This window comes from Mya arenaria, chromosome 15 (genome assembly GCF_026914265.1).
Source record: "Mya arenaria isolate MELC-2E11 chromosome 15, ASM2691426v1".
NCBI classification, from domain to species: Eukaryota; Metazoa; Mollusca; class Bivalvia; order Myida; family Myidae; genus Mya; species Mya arenaria.
Genome location: NC_069136.1, coordinates 14,664,493 through 14,684,103, shown reverse-complemented (window position 1 = coordinate 14,684,103; position 19,611 = coordinate 14,664,493). Strand labels below are relative to the sequence as shown.

Genomic DNA, 19,611 nt, shown 5'->3' with positions numbered 1-19,611 from the left:
GGTGGATTATGAATGCTGAGGAAACTGACCCTCTTTTTATACTACGTTAAACAATGACTTACAGTTAGTTTCGTTCTTCGGAGTTTCAGACTGTTGATTACGAGGAATTTCTTAATTGCATTAAGTAGGACTCATCAGTATTGTTTCCAAAATAATTATTAATTATTATTTTTGACAATTTATATTTAATCTATACACAATTAAGAAATAATGTTTGTTTTTATAGATATGCATTGCAAACAAATGACAACTTTATAGTTGTATTCTACATCAAATATGCATTTTAAACAGAGTGAAACCATTTATCCGTAATAAAAAACAGTGAAATAATAGTATAGATGGATTTCAGATAACCTAAAAATAGATTCTGCATATCATTAACTGACCACGTGTACTAGCAGGGGGCAAAACATTGCTGATAAACCCCTCCAGGTTAATATATATAGTACAATATAGTTCAATGGTCTAGTTTACATGATAAAACGTAATGGTTTGAGTTATTTAAACAACTTGATTTATCAGATTATGCAAGGAAATTATCCTCCAGTAATGTAGCAATATATGTTCTGTTGGAGTAGGAACTTTATCTGATCCTTACAAAATAACTGCAAGTATTAGGGAGTAAAACAAACAGTTTAGCAGTTCATGTTCAGAGAGACAATGACTTTCTTGAAAGATTAAACAATAAAACTACTGGAAGTGTTTGTGTCAGATATTATTCCAGGGATAATAAAGATAATTAAGTCAAACTTGAACTATTTTCAGTATTTGTATTTTCATACAGTATATAAACAAAAAAGAGTGAAAATAATTTGTTTTTGTAATTTTGGCAGTTTATAGCGATAAACATAAAATAAACAATTAAGACCACAAATATTTGCTTTGCGTTTCTTGTTAGATGTAAACGCCTAGTTCTATGTAATGATTCGGAAGGCATCGAAATGTCATTCAATAAAGTAAGGAATACTTGAGTCCAGTATAAGAAACTTCCTCATTCTCTCTATGACACGCTCAACATGTATTCTCACATGTGACAATTTTCTGGACGGAATTGCCAGAAAGTTGTGTTTTGCCCGGTGAATGAATGAATTCTTAGTACAGTGCTGGAGAATGCCATTTCCTCGGCAACAAGGACCCCCCCCCCTATCTGTCAACTATTCAGCACCAGGCAAAAGGATGGACATATATCCTGATTCCAAAGTTATTTGCTTGTCCGACACACGTCCACCCGTCCCGACGGCGATATATAGATATCAAATATTTTATTGTAGTGTATTGTTATGTTTGTAGTTGCTCCATGTTTGTGCTCTTGTTGTAAGAGTATGCGGGCTTTCAATAAAAAATACAAAATAATAGATTATTGAAATCACTTTGTTGTAACCAGGTTCAAATGCCTCAGGTATATTTGATTGTGCCACCTCCCTCTCTGGCCAAACAATTAATTGTTTCAAATATTTAGCTTAACTTGGTACCCATGTGTTCCAAATTCGAGGAACTGTTGCTCCCAAAAGTGTAAAGCTATATGATATGTCTTTGTTTGAAAGACCTAATCCAAGTTTCATTAAGACAATCAAGAGGTGGTCTTTAAGTGAAAGTCTTGCCAGTCTTTTTTTAAAGTGAAACTCTGATTCAAAATCAATACATGCACATGTATAACAAACATAAATTTTGAGTGATTAACCTTTAACTTCTTACTAAATGATGCATTTATGAAAAACATTCATAACTGATAACAAGATTGTAACTGTGTATTTAATATCTGAAAACGCAAAAATATTAAATGATTGGTGAGTGCTAAAAAATTCACTGCGATCTACTTTTGTCTAATTAGGTAAAAATCCCGTGTTTTCTGCACCTTTCTTTCAAATTCAACTCTGTATCCTTCATAAGAACCATTGTTTTCGACATGTATTTATCTTTTTTTTGGTATATCAAAACATTTATAATAATTGTGTTAAATCTTATTTGGGAGAGAGAGAGTGCAACTTTAAGTACATAGGGTTCTATCTGAGTATATATCCACAAAAATATGGGATATACCTGTAAAAAATGTCACCTTGGTGTTATCTATATTGTCATATGTTACTTAAGAATATTTTTTTTCTGTATTGTCTGCAACAGCCTAAACATGTATTCAATGTGTCTACTCAATGGGTATTTAGGAAATCTGTGCAAAGATATTCCCTTTTCTTTGTTCTGTCTATTTGCACACCCAACAACACATAATCTATTAACCATTTTACCAATTTTACTTACAGAAAACATGTATAAACTAACCATACAAGCACCAATGTATTGAATTTACTACTGGGGGCTTATCAGCAGCAGAGCGTTCTTGCCCCCACTAAATAATTCATGAGCTGTTCAGTCAGCCATGGTCTTAGTGAAATCCATCTATACTGCAAGAACAAGTTTTTTGTGTGTAGTTCATTTTTTTGTTGAACAGTATAGAAAATACAGGTAAGTTTGAAGTGCGAAGAGATAATTGGTGATAATTTGTAAGTGTGAAAATAAGCGGCTCGGAAAGTGGGAACAAACATCGTAAAGTGGCTCATACTTTGTTTGCTGCGGTATAATTATTGTACTAATCGTGGTGATGACTGAGAATAACGGTATACATAAAGTATGTTCTCGCGTTCAACTCCGCTTCTTTGTTATCTAAGACAAATCATCATCATCATCATCACAAAGGTCCTCAAAGTCTGAAAGAAAGTGATAAGAACGCATTCAATGTACATGTTATTGCACAAGAAATCAACTTAAATGAAGTATGATTAGTATCAGCTCACTGCTTGTTTTTTCTGAAAATGAATTAAAATAGTTTTGTAGTTAGGCATTATTTTCACCCGATCTTAATTTCTTTATTGCCATCATTTTTATTCCAAAATCACATTTTTTCTTCCTTTTTATAGCTTTTTGATTTGGAAAGATAGCTAATAGAAAACTCTAGATAATGTTAACCAGAAGACCATTCAATGGCGATGTTTTGAAGTGTGAGGGTGAGAAGGATAATCAGCAGGTGCAGATCCAAGATGTGAAGTTAGAGGGGGCGTACCTTAGGGGCATAACCTGTTAACGTGCACCCCTCCCTCAGAACCAAAATTTAATTGGTTAAAAATGATGGGAGGGTTGTGGGGTTACACCACCTGAAAACTTTAATAATTTCTAGTTTAAATGGTGCATTGTGGGAGTAGTTGATGACTTTTTTCTCCTTTATTGAAATAAAAAGTAAACTTGGATGATTTTAGTGACCTACCCTATATATACCTTTATGAATACTTTTGGGAAAGCGAAATTTGGCCTTATACAATACAAATTTACAATGAAAACAAAATAAGAGCAAAGCAAGCAAGAACAAATGCTTGTCGGTTTTAAATAAGACATTGTGGAAATGCAAAATCAAGCACTTGCAATTATGATATATATAATATATAATAATTTTGATAATATACATCATTCGAATACGTTACTTTTAAGAAATACATTGTTAGGCTTATCCAGGAAAGTCTTGTCTAGAACGTCATCAAAATGTTACTGGTATGAATGATTATATATATAATTCCGGGAAATTGAAACCAATGCTTGCTTGTAAATCAGGCAAATCAGTAACGCTCTCCAGAGATCACAAACATTAGAAATAACAGTAACCTAACGGTTCATTATGCCGGTGGTTTAAACAGATTTATAAGTGAAATACAAATGATATTTAACTGTTCCAAACGGTGAAAATAACCATTTGACATTTTTCACAGATTTGAAATATAAGCCCGCCCTCGCATATCTATCAAAGGTCAGTTATTTTATATCCTTTTTCAGGCTTTCAATATAACAGAAAAGAGGCATGTTACAGTGTTAAGTCGAAATAAAGTTCACCCCTTGTGAACGCCAAGATAATTTCACGAATTATCTCTTTTGGCTCTCACTCGATGAAATGTATTGCGTTCTAGCACTAAAACAAACAGTAAACCACTATATTTGTTCGGCCTCCAAATATATAAGGAGAACATTCCCAAACGGAAAAAAATCATCGCGAAGGTAAACACTCTTTTTAGTACTTTGTCACATCTATGTAAATAAAACATTTCGGCGAAAACCTAATAACATGCCCCCCACCCCCGCCCTTTGTCTGTTTACATAAAGACAGCGTATTGGTTTTATGACACCTGGAAGGCGTCCTAGCTTGTATCCGTAATATAAATAATCTTTCGACCAAAAATAAAATTAATAATTTGGTGGGAAGTTACAACTAAGACATATATGAAATATGCTTAAACTTACTACTTACTACTACTGTCACAATCACCACCAACACCACCACCACCAACATCAACAACAGGTTGAACGACTTAACAAGTTAGATAAAAACAAACAATGAATGGAATAATTTCTCTAATGTTCGAATTTCAGTTAATTATGCATGGATTTCACTTAAAAGTGTTGCCGGATGGCTTTTTAGGGTTCATAGAAGACGGGAAGACTGCAATATATATGTAAACTATATATTGTAAATCATGCTAGTCAAGCAATGGTCAAGCGAATAATGGCCAATACATAAATACACTATTCTGTCGACGGCAATACAAATAGATATAATATCATATAAAGTCATGAAACACAAATCGTTCAATAATTGTGAAATGATGAAATGGTAGAACAAATGATATAACGTACCTGCAATATATATGTAAACTATATATTGTAAATCATGCTAGTCAAGCAATGGTCAAGCGAATAATGGCAGAGTTGATCTCTCGCTACGCTTGACCAACCGCAAACAGTTAAGGTGTATAGGTACTGTTATTGGGTAAACTTGCATGCAAATAATGGTTTAAATGAGATACCATTGTTAGAGGTATAAACTACCTTAACAAGTAATCTACGCTCTAGCTATAATAATCTAACGCGTACATGAATGCATAGCAAGTTTAATTGCAGATGGGACAAATGATGATATGAAACTCAGTAATCGATTCAATGTTTATTTCAATGATTACAATAAACGTTATTTCAATAAAGCATCAAAATGACACTGCGACATATTTCCCTCCTTCAGAAAATTGTCGTCCTCGACAATGCTAAAACATGTCAAGTCCAGATAAGAACATTACCACTTAGAAAACATTTTTAATGTCACCTCTTACAAATATGTCCGCTCAGTTACAACATCAACCAGATTAGCAAAATCCAGACCAACAATATTTTATCACCCTTTATTCAAAAACCAATAACTCTCGAATACAACACCCGAAAGTCGAATGCTCAAACATCCATTAAATATACTACAAGTAGCTTAAAGCATGTACACAATAATGACAAAACAATTCAAGAAAATACCATCAACACATCATATCAAACACATACTATCATCCAGTATAATGTTGCACAACACTAAAGTGATATACACACTAAACAAGCACAAATTCGCCTTTTCTCTGCCATGCGGGAGACTGTCGTTGTCGCTTCGAACGACGAGGTAGGATACCTGTCTCTCCGGGTCCTCTTTTATGCGGCGGTCTGTATATCTTCGTCGAAGATGAGTTCAATACAGAGGTATCCGTGTCTGAACTGGACCTAACATCTGTATCCTCCACCTGCGAAAAAGGTTGAAATACATCAGATGCATCTGTGTTGCTATCAGATGTTGTCAAACCAGCCACAGGGAGGTGTCGCATCGGAAGTAAGTTGTTGCGATGCAGTGTTTTCATGTCCCCCTTTCCATCTTCCCGTTTAACATGAAATACAGGGATAGTGGAATCTGGTTGATCAGCAACAATATAGACATGCTCATTCCAGACGTCAGCTAGTTTGTGTTTCCCCTTAAGACCAAGATTTTTCACCAGAACCCTGTCACCTTCCAAAATCTTGGACTCGCGGACACGCCGGTCATAAAAGTGCTTCGCCCCGTTGTCCACTACGCTTAGCGGTGTTCCCAGCTATCTTATAGGCGTCACGAAGACGAGATTCGAGCTGCTTCATATAATCAGATGGACAAGCTCCACTAACCTGCTGATGTTTAAGACCAAGCACAGCATCGAGCGCGAGACGAGGTCGGCGACCAAACATTAGCTGGTATGGTGAATAACCCGTCGATTCGTGGGCGGTGCAGTTATACGCATGGACAAGGGTGGGAATCGCTGACTTCCAATCAGTCTTCCGGTCATTCTGCAAAGTACCAAGCATTTTAACAGGGTCTGATTAAACCGCTCGCACTGTCCGTTCCCTTGGGGGTGATATGCAGTGGTGCGAGTCCTCTTGATGCCAGCTATCCTGCAGAGTCTCTGTATAACTCACTGTGTAATTTTTCCGGGAATCCATAATAAACAAAGTAATTGTCGAACAGGACACGTGCAGTGGTACGAGCAGTCTGGTTGCGTGTAGGAATGGCCTGTGCATAACGCGTAAAGTGGTCCGTGAGAACTAAAATGTTCTCATATCCCCCTTTAGACATTTCCAATGACAAGAAATCAATGCAGACGAGTTCCATCGGTGTTGATGAAGCTATGTTTACCAATCCTGTCGCCACTGCGGGAGGTGTCTTCCGACGGATACACCGGTCACATTCACGTATCCACTTTGAGATGCAAGAGTCCATTCCAACCCAGAAAAAGCGCTCCTTAACCAGACTGATAGTACGATCACGGCCCTGGTGACCAAGGTCGTCGTGCAATGCCTTAAATATAGTAAAACGTGCAGACTGTGGGAGGACAACTTGGTTGACATTCTCATCTTTCAGTATCGCTCTATGATACAAGACACCATCTTAAAGGAATAAACGGTCATAATCTCTAAGATATTTCCTAACTTCCGGCGTCTCAAGCAGGTAAGTATCCTTATCTAGTGTTTTATTGAGAGCGACAAGTGACCTTACTCGAGCAAGTGTACAATCTGCATCCTGACCTTTAGCCCAATCCGCGGACTTGAGAAGTTGTGACGATGACAGATCAACATCCTCTATCCCTAGCTCGGTGTCTGGGGATGAATCACGAGGAGTAGCTGTATACGCGTGTAGAAAAGCCTGTATAACATCTTCGGTTAGTGTGTGTGAACTCTCAGAGAGGGATTCCTCAGACTCAGTCGGCGTTACAGGACGATGTCTTGACAAGGCATCAGCTTCAATGTTCAACTTGCCTGAACGGTAATTGATTATGAAATCATAGTTTGCCAGATTTGCAACCCATCGCTGACCACAGGCATCAAGTTTGGCGGTTGTTTGAACATAGGTGAGCGGATTGTTATCGGTATACACCTCGAACGGGATACCATACAAGTAATCATGAAATTTGTCAGTGATTGCCCATTTAAGAGCCAGGAATTTAAGCTTACTTGAATGATAGTTCCGTTCGGCGGTTTTAAGACTTCTGCTTGCGAATGCCACAACCCTGTCAACACCTTAATACTCCTGGTAAAGAACAGCACCTAAGCCACTTGATGAAGCGTCTGTGTGGACCTTGAAAGGCTTACTGTAGTCCGCATACGCCAAGACTGGAGCACAGGACAGCTTCTCAACGATGCTATCAAACGCTGTTTGCTGAGCAGTTCCCCAAATGAAGACGGGCTTCTTCGACTTTTGTGTTTTGCCAGAGTTTCCAACTAAGAGATCGTTTAACGGTCGTACTATCGATGCAAAATGTCCAATGAACTTCCGATAGTAGCCAGCAAACCCGAGGAAACTACGTACCTCCTTAATTGTCTTAGGGATTGGCCAGTCCCTTACAGCTGCCGTTTTGGACGGATCTGTTTTAATTCCTTCTCCGGAAACCACATGACCGAGGTAGGTTACTTCCTTTTGCAGGAATTCACACTTCGATGCCTTCAGCTTGAGGTTGTGGGATTTCAACTGATGAAAGACTGCTTCAAGACGCTCGAGGTGCTGATCAAATGTTGAGGAGAAAATGATGACATCGTCAAGATAAATCAGGCATTCCTTGAGGTTCATCGCCCCCATGCAACGCTCCATTAATCTCTGGAAGGTAGCTGGTGCGTTGCAAAGGCCGAATGGCATACGATTTGCCTCAAAGAATCCTAAATTCCCGACCTGGAATGCCGTTTTCTCCTTGTCAGCTTCTGCCATTTCCACCTGCCAGTAACCTGCCTTCAAGTCCAATTTGGTGAAATACCTGGAGCCTGCGAGAAGATGAAGAGTGTCATCTATCCGAGGAAGGGGATATGCATCTCTGTGCGTTCGAGAATTAAGCTTCCGATAGTCGATACAGAAGCGAATCGTCCCATCCTTCTTCCGTACGATTACAACATTGGAGCTAAATGGACTGTTGGATGGTCTGATTGCTCCCATAGAAAGCATCTCCTGAAGGTGCTCCCGAACTTCATCAATCAATCCAGGTGGTACTCTTCTATAAGGCTCCTTAAACGGCTCAGTGTTGTCTAGTCTAATCGAATGTCTTACCAGATCAGTATTACCGATGTCAAGAGGTCCCTGTGAAAACACGTCCTGCCATTTCCACAACAAATTTTCAACTTGCCTTTTCTCTTCTGTATCTAAATGATCCAAATTAACTTTAATTTTCTGTAAAAAATCTCCTTTGGTCTTCTGAGTTTTATCATTTTGTTTTGAATAATCTTCGGATGGTGACCAAGGTCGTAATACTTTGACATCTTGCAATTCACATAAAACGGACTTTGGCAGGATGGAAATTGGTTTGGCTGACATATTAAAAATTCTGACAGGTATTTATCAGTCGTGGTTGAACTACGTAACTGAACCACACGTGGACCAACACCTATTCTAGAAGAAGCTATTTCTGATTGTTCAGTGACAGCAGTCGTACTATCAGATTGTTTCCTAACAAAACCCGAAATAGTAACAATTTGAAAGGGCTGAACGTCTACCTTTCTGGTATTGGTACTCTTAACAGTACCCACTGAAGTGCTGGCTGATACAGACATAAACGCTGACTTCCACACCGCCGTTAGCTTTTCTTCATTTTCACCACCTAACATTCTAATCATGTTAGTGCCAATTACAACTGGCACTGTCAAGTTGTAATCAGTGTTGTTTACAACTAAAACTGGAACTGCAAAACTGCCATTGTTCACATGAGGTATTCTTATGTCAGCCTCGATATAACCTAGATAAGGTATTTCATTCCCATCTGCCCCTTTCAAACTCAACTCTCTTAAATCATGGATGGGTGGTTTAGGGTTAAGCTTTTGATAAAAATCATCACTTACTAATGTTATCATAGATCCACTATCTATCAATGCAGTTGTCAAAACACCATTAAACTCTATCTCAGACTCATTAGAATGTCCAATTAACCTGTCAAACAGATGTGCTTTCACATAACTCTTTGGATCACTTTCAAAATTGCCAGCCATTTGACCCTCAATGGTGACATTTACTGGTTTAAATTCTTCTGATCATCGATGACTTTGTTTTCAAACTCCTGGTTATTTTGACCAACTTCTCCTCTCCCTCTACTATAACCACCTCTTCCTCTTCCTCTACTCTTTGCCCCTCTGTATCGTCCCTGATCTTGTCGATTCTCATATGTCCTGTCAATGTCCGGTCCAATTTGTGCTTTCTTCATATCTTCAAATTTCCTATCTAAATTCTCTATCTTCTTCATCAAATTAGATATCAAATCATTCGTCTCTTTGGTTTGAATTTCAGCACTTGTTACATTCACCTTTCCAGTCTTCGACCTAACGCCTGTGCGCTCTTTCATTAGCCGTATCTCATATTCTTCACTCCTGACTTTATTCTTCAATTCTTCGTAAGACATCGAGCTGTCAAAGTGAGCTCTTGTTGATTGTCTTAACTCATCACTTCTTAGTCCTCTCCAAAATCTATTCTTCAACTTTAACCTTTTCTCCGTCTCATCCATTTTGGATTTATGACACACCTGAAGTAATATGTCCTCCAACCTAAGCCCCCACTCTACAATAGATTCATCCTGCTTCTGTTCTGCTAGAAGAAATCTAGACAATATACTGTCTTCGCTAGCAACGTTACCGAAGTTCTCTTCCAAACTCTTCATAATATCATTCACTGTTGCTTTGGTGCCAAGATGAAGCATGGTTTTCCTCGCCTGTTCTTTCAAGGTCTTTCTCAGAGTCTGTTTCAAAACTTGCTCAGAATAAATTTGTCTGACACTCTCAAATTCTAACTTGAATTCTTCAAATGAGGACTCGTTCTTTGGTACAGGTTCTTTGCCCGAGAACGATGCCAAATTCAACTTTACATTCAGATTCATGTGATCCACTGTGTTAAGTGCAGCACCTCCATTTATCTCACTCCTTCCGAGTTCATTTTGCCTATCGAATCTATTCTCCTTCAACTCCCCTCTACCAACATCATATTCAGACTCTATGCTTGGTCTTTCATATGTACGATCCTCTCTAAGTGCCAACTCTTGTCTTAAAATTTTCATTTCTAACTCTTCTATTTCCCTTTTCTGAACAATTCGTTCCTGGACAGCCAACTTTTCTTGCTCCATTAATTGGTTCTCCCTTTCCTTAAAGCTTCTCATCATATCATCAAACAAACGTTCTTTCCTTTGTAACTGTACCTCCTGCTTTGAGAGCTTTTCACTCCATATGTCAAGCTTTGAAAACTTGCTTTGCAATTCATTTTCAAGAGTTTGTAATTTATCAAAATACCTTTCAGAGGTAAATGCTTTACTGGCAACAGTGGGAGTGCTTGCTCTATACATGTCTTTCTCCTGTTCTGTTTTCATGCAACCAATTGTCTGATCTTTCGAATATACATCCATTTCAAGTTTTCGAATACTTTCATTCAATTTTGCTAAAGATGAATCAGAGCCCTGTCTTCTGCTTTCAATTCCCTGTGCACACTCATTAAGAAATGACTTTGGCGTTGCATTACTAGTCACATACCCTTGTTGAGGTTCTTTCTCGAGTGATCTCAACAATGACCCTCTATGCATATGTTCATGTTCACTTTCTTTAAGAGTATCCAACTTGTGATCCAGTAATCTAGTTTCAGCTGACAAATCCAGGTTATCAATGGACCTAAACTCCGGTTCATAGATATGATTGTCCATATGTGCCTCTGTTCTTTCTATTATCAGTTTCTCCCTCTGTTCAGTGAACTGTTTCAGTTCTAACTCTTTCCTCTTCCTCTCTTCAAGTTCACTTAGTCTCCTTCGCATTCTCTCCTCCTCCATTCGATCCGTTTCACTACGTACTTCCTTCGTAGAGTCCCGTAAATTATAAAGAGGTCCACCTTCTGCCATTCTTAAAACTATCCCTTCCTATATTTAACTTTCAAAAAAAAAACTTTGTAAGTCACAATAGTAATGTTTTTGCACTAGTACATTGTCCACTGTTAACACAGATAAATAGCACTATAACCAATGATGTAACACTACACTTCACTCCAATCACTTCCACTTTTGCAACAAAACACTGGTGATATTTCACACAAACAACACACAATCACATAATTCAAAGCACAATTATAAAACGTACAAATGGCACATATAAACACACACAAACACATAACAAACCAATTAAGTACTGTAAATATATCACATGTGAAACACAGCGTTATTAAATATCATATGGACAACTAAATAACAAATAAAATGTCAGACACAAACTTATCAATCACATTGACTATATTTCGTCTCTATAACTTACATTTATAGCCTCCCTTTACTCTTTCAAACTCTCACAGAACACTATTACCTCCCCTCTATCAAAGCTAGCGTACGTTGCATAACGTACCTTTAATCCAATAGTCAAACAATGGTCAAGCGAATAATTGCAGAGTTGATCTCTCGCTACGCTTGACCAACCGCAAACAGTTAAGGTGTATAGGTACTGTTATTGGGAAAACTTGCATGCAAATAATGGTTTAAATGAGATACCATTGTTAGAGGTATAAACTACCTTAACAAGTAATCTACGCTCTAGCTATAATAATCTAACGCGTACATGAATGCATAGCAAGTTTAATTGCAGATGGGACAAATGATGATATGAAACTCAGTAATCGATTCAATGTTTATTTCAATGATTACGATAAACGTTATTTCAATAAAGCATCAAAATGACACTGCGACAAAAGGATGACCTTTCAGATCTGTAAATAGAAAAAGGTACAAAAACGGTAACCTAGAAATGCACCAGTCCATGGTAACCACGCCCCTCCTCCCAGATCCGGGGGTAAACCGGGGATAGCCGGGGAAATCGGCCGTGTTTTTACCTTCCTGGTGGCCCTGAAGTGCCGGGGGAATACGGTGGTTATGTCTTCGCGTCAAATACAGCGGGATATGGGCCTACCTAGGGTCCCAGGGGTGCTGGGGCATTTGGCGGTGATTTAATCATCAGCTCGTCCCCGCAGGACGAGGATTTTACCCGGGCTTAGCTGGACCGAAAGTCAAAGTCCCCGCTATTCCCCGGACCGGACCTGGGGGGAGGGGGGGGGGGCGTGGTTACAATTGGCTGCTGCAAAATGTCGGGAGAAAATGAAAAAGTACATGTCACAGTTACCAAATGAATCGGAACAGCTGAATCTCAACTCTAACAGTATGGTGATGCCGTTTAATGAATTAAATCGTATTTTACCACAAAGATATAATTATGCCACCCTTCGAAGAAGAGGGGTATATTGCTTTGCACAGGCATGTCGGTATGTCGGTCGGTCGGTCGGTCGGTCCGTCGGTACACCAAAGCTTGTCCGAGTGATAACTCAACAATTCTTGGACGTATGGTCATCAAACTTCACATGAAGGTTGGGCCTGACCAGTAGATGACCCCTATTGATTTTGGGGGTCATCAGGTCAAAGGTCAAGGTCACAGTGACCTTTAATGTCAAAATAATTTTAAAGCCTGTCCGAGTGATAACTCGACAATGCCTGCAACCATGGCCCTCAAACTTGACATGTAAATTGGGCCTGAGCAGTAGATGACCCTTATTGTTTTGGGGGGTCATCAGGCCGAAGGTCAAGGTCACAGTCACCTTGAATGATAAAAGGTTGTCCGAGTGATAACATGACAATGCCTGCACCCATGGCCCTCAAACTTGACTTGGAGGTTGGGCCTGACAAGTTGCTGACCCCTATTGTTTTTTGTGGCTCATCAGGTCAAAGGTCAAGTTCACAGTGACCTTGAATGGTAAAAGGTTGTCCGAGTGATAACTCAACAATGCCTGTACCCATGGCCCGCATCATTGAATTGGAGGTTGGGCCTGACCAGTAGATGACCCCTATTGTTTTTGGGGGTCATCGGGCCAAAGGTCAAGGTCACAGTGACCTTGTATGGTAAAAGGTTGTCCGAGTGATAACTCAACAATGCCTGCACCCATGGCCCGCATAATTGAATTGGAGGTTGGGCCTGACCAGTAGATGACCCCTATTGTTTTTGGGGGTCATCGGGCCAAAGGTCAAGGTCACAGTGACCTTGAATGGTAAAAGGTTGTCCGAGTGATAACTCGACAATGCCTGCACCCATGGCCCTCATAATTGAATTGGAGGTTGGGCCTGACCAGTAGATGACCCTTATTGTTTTTGGGGGTCATCGGGCCAAAGGTCAAGGTCACAGTCACCTTGAATGGTTAGAGGTTTTCCGTGTGATAACTTGACAATGCCTGCACCCATGGCCCCCAAACTTGACTTGGAGATTGGGCCTGACAAGTACATGACCCCTATTGTTTTGGGGGGTCATCTGGCCAAAGGTCAAGGTCACAGTCACCTTGAATGGTTAGAGGTTTTCCGTGTGATAACTTGACAATGCCTGCACCCATGGCCCTCAAACTTGACTTGGAGATTGGGCCTGTCCAGTACATGACCCCTATTGTTTTTTGGGGTCATCTGGCCAAAGGTCAAGGTCACAGTCACCTTGAATGGTTAGAGGTTTTCCGTGTGATAACTTGACAATGCCTGCACCCATGGCCCTCAAAATTGACTTGGAGATTGGACCTGACCAGTACATGACCCCTTATGTTTTGGGGGGTCATCAGGCCAAAGGTCAAGGTCACAGTGAACTTGAATGGTAAAAGGTTGTCCAAGTGATAACTTGACAATGGCTGCACCCATGGCCCTCAAACTTGACTTGGAGGTTAGGCCTGACCAGTAGATGACCCCTATTGTTTTTGGGGGTCATTGGACCAAAGGCCAATGTCACATGTACCTTGAATGGTAAAAGGTTGTCCGAGTGATAACTCGACAATGCCTGCACCCATGGGCCTCAAACTTGACTTGTAGAATTGGCCTGACCAGGAGATAACCCCTATGGTTTTTGGGGGTCATCTGGCCAAAGGTCAAGGTCACAGTGACCTGGAATGGTAAAAGGTTGTCCGAGTGATAACTCAACAATGCCTGCACCCATGGCCCTCAAACTTGACTTGGAGGTTGGGCCTGGCCAGAAGATGGTCCCTATTGATTTTAGGGGTCATTGGGCCAACGGTCAAGGTCACAGTGACCTGGAATAGTAAAAGGTTATCCGAGTGATAACTCGACAATGCCTGCACCCATGGCCCTCAAACTTGACTTGGAGGTTGGGCCTGGCCAGAAGATGGTCCCTATTGATTTTACGGTCATTTAGCCAAACGTCAAGGTCACAGTGACCTTGAATGATAAAAGGTTGTCTTAGTGATAACTTGACAATGCCTGCACCCATGGCCCTCAATTTTGACATTTAGGTTTCTGGTGACCAGCTGATGACTCTGGATTTTGAGTTAATAGAGTCAAAGGTCATGGTCATAACACACTCTATCCTCACACTTTAATGGTCATAATCTTAAAACTGCCTTAACGGCAACAAATCAGCTGTCATTTCGGTTCATGCATATTTCATTCAATTGTCCATATAATCCTGACAACATGGCGCTCAGGGGGGGCATAATGTTTGACAAACATCTCTTGTTTAAGTAATAGTAACATGACATGAAGTACATTCTTCTTCTTCTTCTTCTTCCATATACTGAGCCGGGCTCTTCAAAGAGCGTAAGTAGCTCAACGAGACTAGGCGTGGTGGTAGCGCACAGTGTCTCAAATGTTAAAATTCGCGCAGTGTCTTAGATGTTAAAATTTTAAAAACAATATACAGTGTCGTGTCTGGTGAAGAAGTGTCAGGTTACTCCGCTAGGAGCAACCTGAATGCATCCATGGTGGGCCCAGATACTGTGTTAGCAGGTAAGAGGTTCCATTCACGCAGTGTGATTGTGGATCTTGTACATCATGGACAACCGGCTGTGTTTTCGACGCTGTTCGAGGGACTCCCAGTTAAGGTCTTTTATCATGTTGGAGACGCATCCTGGGGTCTTTGTAGAATAGTCGTTAACGACAAAGCGGGCTGCTCTACGCTGGACCTGCTCAATGGCTTTGATGTGGTTTTGCTGGTGTGGGTTCCAGACGGTGGCTGCATTTTCAAGTGAGGGGCGGACCATGGTCTTATATGAAGCTTCCTTGACAGGTGGCGTGCATTCCCTGAGGTTTCTACGTAGGAATCCTAGAGTCCGGTTGGCCTTGCTTGTGATGTTGACTCCAAGGTATTTGCTGGCGTCAACTACTTCAAGTGTGTGGCCATGGAGACTGTATTTGGTGTCTATGATTTTTCGACAACGAGGGGCGATTCTGATGACAGTACACTTAGTGGGGTTGAAGCTCATTTGCCACTTTTCTTCCCACTTTTCCAGTGCCGCGATGACTTTCTGGAGGAGTTGTACATCATGGTCTTCTCGATCACCTTGAAGACTGCACTGTCGTTAGCAAATAACTTAGATGATGATGATTTGAACACGTCTGGGAGGTCATTGATGAAGGCTAAAAACAACAGAGGACCAAGGACTTCCCTTGCGGAACGCCGGATAGTACATCTGCTGTTCCTGACTTGACACCATTAAGAACGACTTGTTGTTTTCGGTTACTTAGGAATGACTGTACCCATCTCTTGACGTTTCCTCTAACACCGTAGTGGTCCAACTTGTGCAGTAGGCGGACATGGGGGACTTTGTCAAAGGCTTTGGCGAAGTCCAATAGAATGACATCTACTTGCTTCCCTTTAGCAGTGTTTGAGGCGATTTGTTGGAATGTGGTAAGGAGCTGTGTCTCACAGGAGCGTCGCTTACGGAAACCGTGCTGGTTGTCGCTCAAAATGTTGTGCTCGTCAAAGTGCTGCATGACATTGCTGTGCACTCCATGTGCTCCAAGAGTTTGCACGTTATGGACGTCAATGACACTGGTCTATAGTTAGATGCTAGGTTGTGCGAAAGCTAAGACAGCTTTGCTAAGGCAGGGGCTAATTCTGTAACAGCTGCTTTCAGGATGATGGCTGGAAGCTCATCAGGACCAGTGGCTTTCTTGGTCTTGAGGTTCATCAGCAGCTTGTGTACACCCTTCCAGTCAACTGAAATGTTCGGCATAGATGGTATGCCGCTTTGTCCCATGTCTGGAATGTCGGTGGTATTTTCGCGGGTGAATGCAGAGACAAACTGATCGTTAAGAATGTTAGCTCTGGCTGCATTGCTGCTCTGGAGGAAACCATCCTTGTTTTTCAAAGGTGCAACACCAGTACTTTCCTGTCCCTTGCTTTTGACGAAGGCTCAAAACTTCTTGAAGTTGTCCTTGAAGTCGTGACTGACTGTGTCCACAAGGAATTTCTTGTTGACCTTGCGTATCTGGTATTGCACATCTTTTTGTAATCTCTTGTACCTGTCTAAGTTCCGTTTCTGGTTTGATCTTCTCGCTTTTTTATATGCTCTCTGTTGTTTTTTTTTCTAATTGTTCTTTTAATTTCGATGTTCATCCATGGTGTGTCGTGATGTTGTCATTTTGGAAGGAACCCGTTTTTCAATGGTTGTATGTATGGTGTTCTTTAATCTTGCCCAGGAATCTTCAATGGAGGAATCGTCACTGTTGCCAATAGAGGGCATGGGTTTGCATCGTTGTCTGAAGCTGGGGTGTGGTGTGAGTATGATATCCAGGGTTTTATGTTTTCTCGTGGGACAATCTACGATTTGCTCAAGGCTGTTGTCTGATATCATATCAAGGAATGATTAATTGACCCTAGAAGGGTACTGATTTCCATCTATGGATAGGTTTTTCCAATCTATGTCTGGGAGGTTGAAATCTCCAGCTATTATGAGTATGTTCCTCTTTGAGTAAGAAAATCTTCTTTAACAGATAAAAAGTAATCTTCTTCTACTTTGTTTGGTGGTCTGTAGAACGCCGCAATTATGATCTTCTTCTTGTCTGCGATGAACGAGGCACTGATCAACTCGTTGTGTTGGCTTGTAGTGATGTTACCAAGCTGGAGATGTTTCTTGGACATAATGAGAACGCCGCCATGTGGGCTGTTCGGTCGGTCTCGACGGAAGATGTCATACTCCAGCTGGACGGGTAGTAATTCTGGTGACTTGATGTCGCGATCAAGCCATGTCTCAGTGCAAATGGTGATATCCGGAGCTGTGTCATCTATAATGGCTTCCAGCAGCTTCCCTTTCCGACGAATGCTTTGACAGTTGATATTTAAGATTCTAAGGTTCTTTAACTTTCCTGTTTTGTTGCTATTTGCATTGATGATAGTTTAGGTTTAGGTGATGATGTCTGAAAGACACCACTGGTATTGAAGCTGTCAAAGGAAGATGATAGATTAGGTTCCGACATTGTACTCGCTCTTGTAGACTGTGTGATGTCAGAGATGCTGTCAAATAAGGTTGGGTTAGTTGACAAGTTTGCTTCATGATCTGCTGGAGTATCTGGGACGGTGTAGAGTATGCTGGAGTATTTTGGCTTGGAGCATTTTGGCAGGTCCAGTTATCCTCACTCCTTCCAAGCGCACTGAGTTCTGCGCTGATAATCCCAATGCAGGTCTTGTGTAGCCACTGGTCACAATCATCACAAGCTATGTACTTCGTCTTGCAGGCTCTGGTACAGATCGCAAAAGGGAATTTTGGTCTCCTCGGGCCTGGGTTGGGCTCAATTCCACTCTGGAGAGAAAAAAATCTTCTGTAGAAGGAACGATTTGCTTCTTCGCAAATGCATTGTACCTTGTGTTCATATTGTTTCTTTGTACCTAGCATTTGAAGAGATGGGCATTTTGAATGTAGTGGTGGGGAATGCTAAAACATGTATAAATACTAATGTAGACGTTCAAAGGATGCTCATTCTATTGAGGATCACGTAATTGGTACCTGCAGTGTTTAGAAGTTGTTTTCAAGTTCTCTAGTAGGCATATATACAGTAGAAAGACGATAATTCCGTGTGTTTTCATGTCTCTTTTTTTCAAGCTATGGGGGCCGCCATTACTAGCCTCGTTCTGGATTCAAGTGTCAGACAATGACAGCTGTTTTCAAAAGCCGATCCTAGATAAGTCTTTGTGTAGAAACTGGCCAAATAGGGGTAGATCGACTGAAAATTATACTCGTTCCTTTTCTATCAAATAAGTTGTAGATGTTTCATTCAGGTCTAGAGAATACTTTTTTGAGATATTCGAAAGACATCTGTTCGCCACCATGCATGCGCAGATTTTCTTAATGAATAATAATGGGCGGAGTGAGCGAAGCGAACGAGCCCTTATTATTCATTAAGAATTTACTTCAGGTCATCTAACTGACTTAGAATACAACCTCATTGGCTGATACATTGACAACGCAAAATCTGACGGAGGGAATGTGTATTGGATGAGTGAAAGTTGGCGGACCGTGAAACACGCGCGAACGCTGAAATTCTTACTGATTAAGTCTACTTGTCTATCTGCAATACCATTGGCAAAAATGTAGGTTGTATTCTAAATGTAATAATTATATAAAATATCGTGCAATCGTGTTGCTAATCGGTTAATATTTACACCACAACTTCCATTCAGTCCATGGATCGCGAAACATCGCGTATGAATATAAATAGCGTATTATTGTTTGTTTTATGTCAGCAGGCTAAACAAAACAAAACTATTTAAAAGTTTATTTTTTAGTTGTCAAATGTATTGTTGTTATAAGCGTTTCAAGTTTTTGTTTTTTTAAATGATTTTATTTTTGGACTATTTTTGTTCGTATCAATAAAGTGTGCAAGTCGGTCGGGGTTTCCTATAAATAGTATGAGTGAGAATAAAATAACTGTATTTTTTTTTAATGGAATTAAGTATTTTATTAACGATTCTGGAAATAAATATTGTACTATTGGTGTAAATATAAGGCCTAAAACATAGGTCTGTTTCCTGTAACCCGACCTACCGTATTTTTTACCGCCGACCGCAATTTTTTTATGCCCCAAAATTCGAAAAATAATTTAGTCGTGACCGAACTCAGCGCATAGTAATAAACTTTTCCGGTTTGACATTTGTAGTATGCGTCAGTTTTGACCCGGGAGAATTTCCGTGTGAGAGTCGGTATCATCTGAAAGGAGCCTCAATGCATGATCTGAATGTTTGTTTAATCCGCAAGAGCAATTAACACCCGAAGTGACAAGTGAATATCAATCTGGAATCTGATTGGTAACCGTGTCAATTAGCAGCACTCAAACTCAATGACGTAATATTAGCTCCGCCCATTATGCAAATTAACGGATACCTTCCGTTTTTTCGATGGTTTTGAAAAACAACAATGCTTAGATATATTTTGTTCATTTATTTTAAGTTGTTTTATTATATCTCCGATTAATAAAAAACTATTATTTTGAGTTTTTAATG

General features: G+C 40.2%; 1 protein-coding gene across 1 annotated transcript; it reads right to left on the bottom strand.

Moving 5' to 3' along the window:
* Positions 1-9,356: 9,356 nt before the first annotated feature.
* On the bottom strand, positions 9,357-11,216 carry LOC128219140 (uncharacterized protein MCAP_0864-like). Its single transcript, XM_052926960.1, has one exon. The coding sequence runs from the start codon at positions 11,214-11,216 to the stop codon at positions 9,357-9,359; it is 1,860 nt and encodes a 619-aa protein (XP_052782920.1).
* Positions 11,217-19,611: the final 8,395 nt, after the last annotated feature.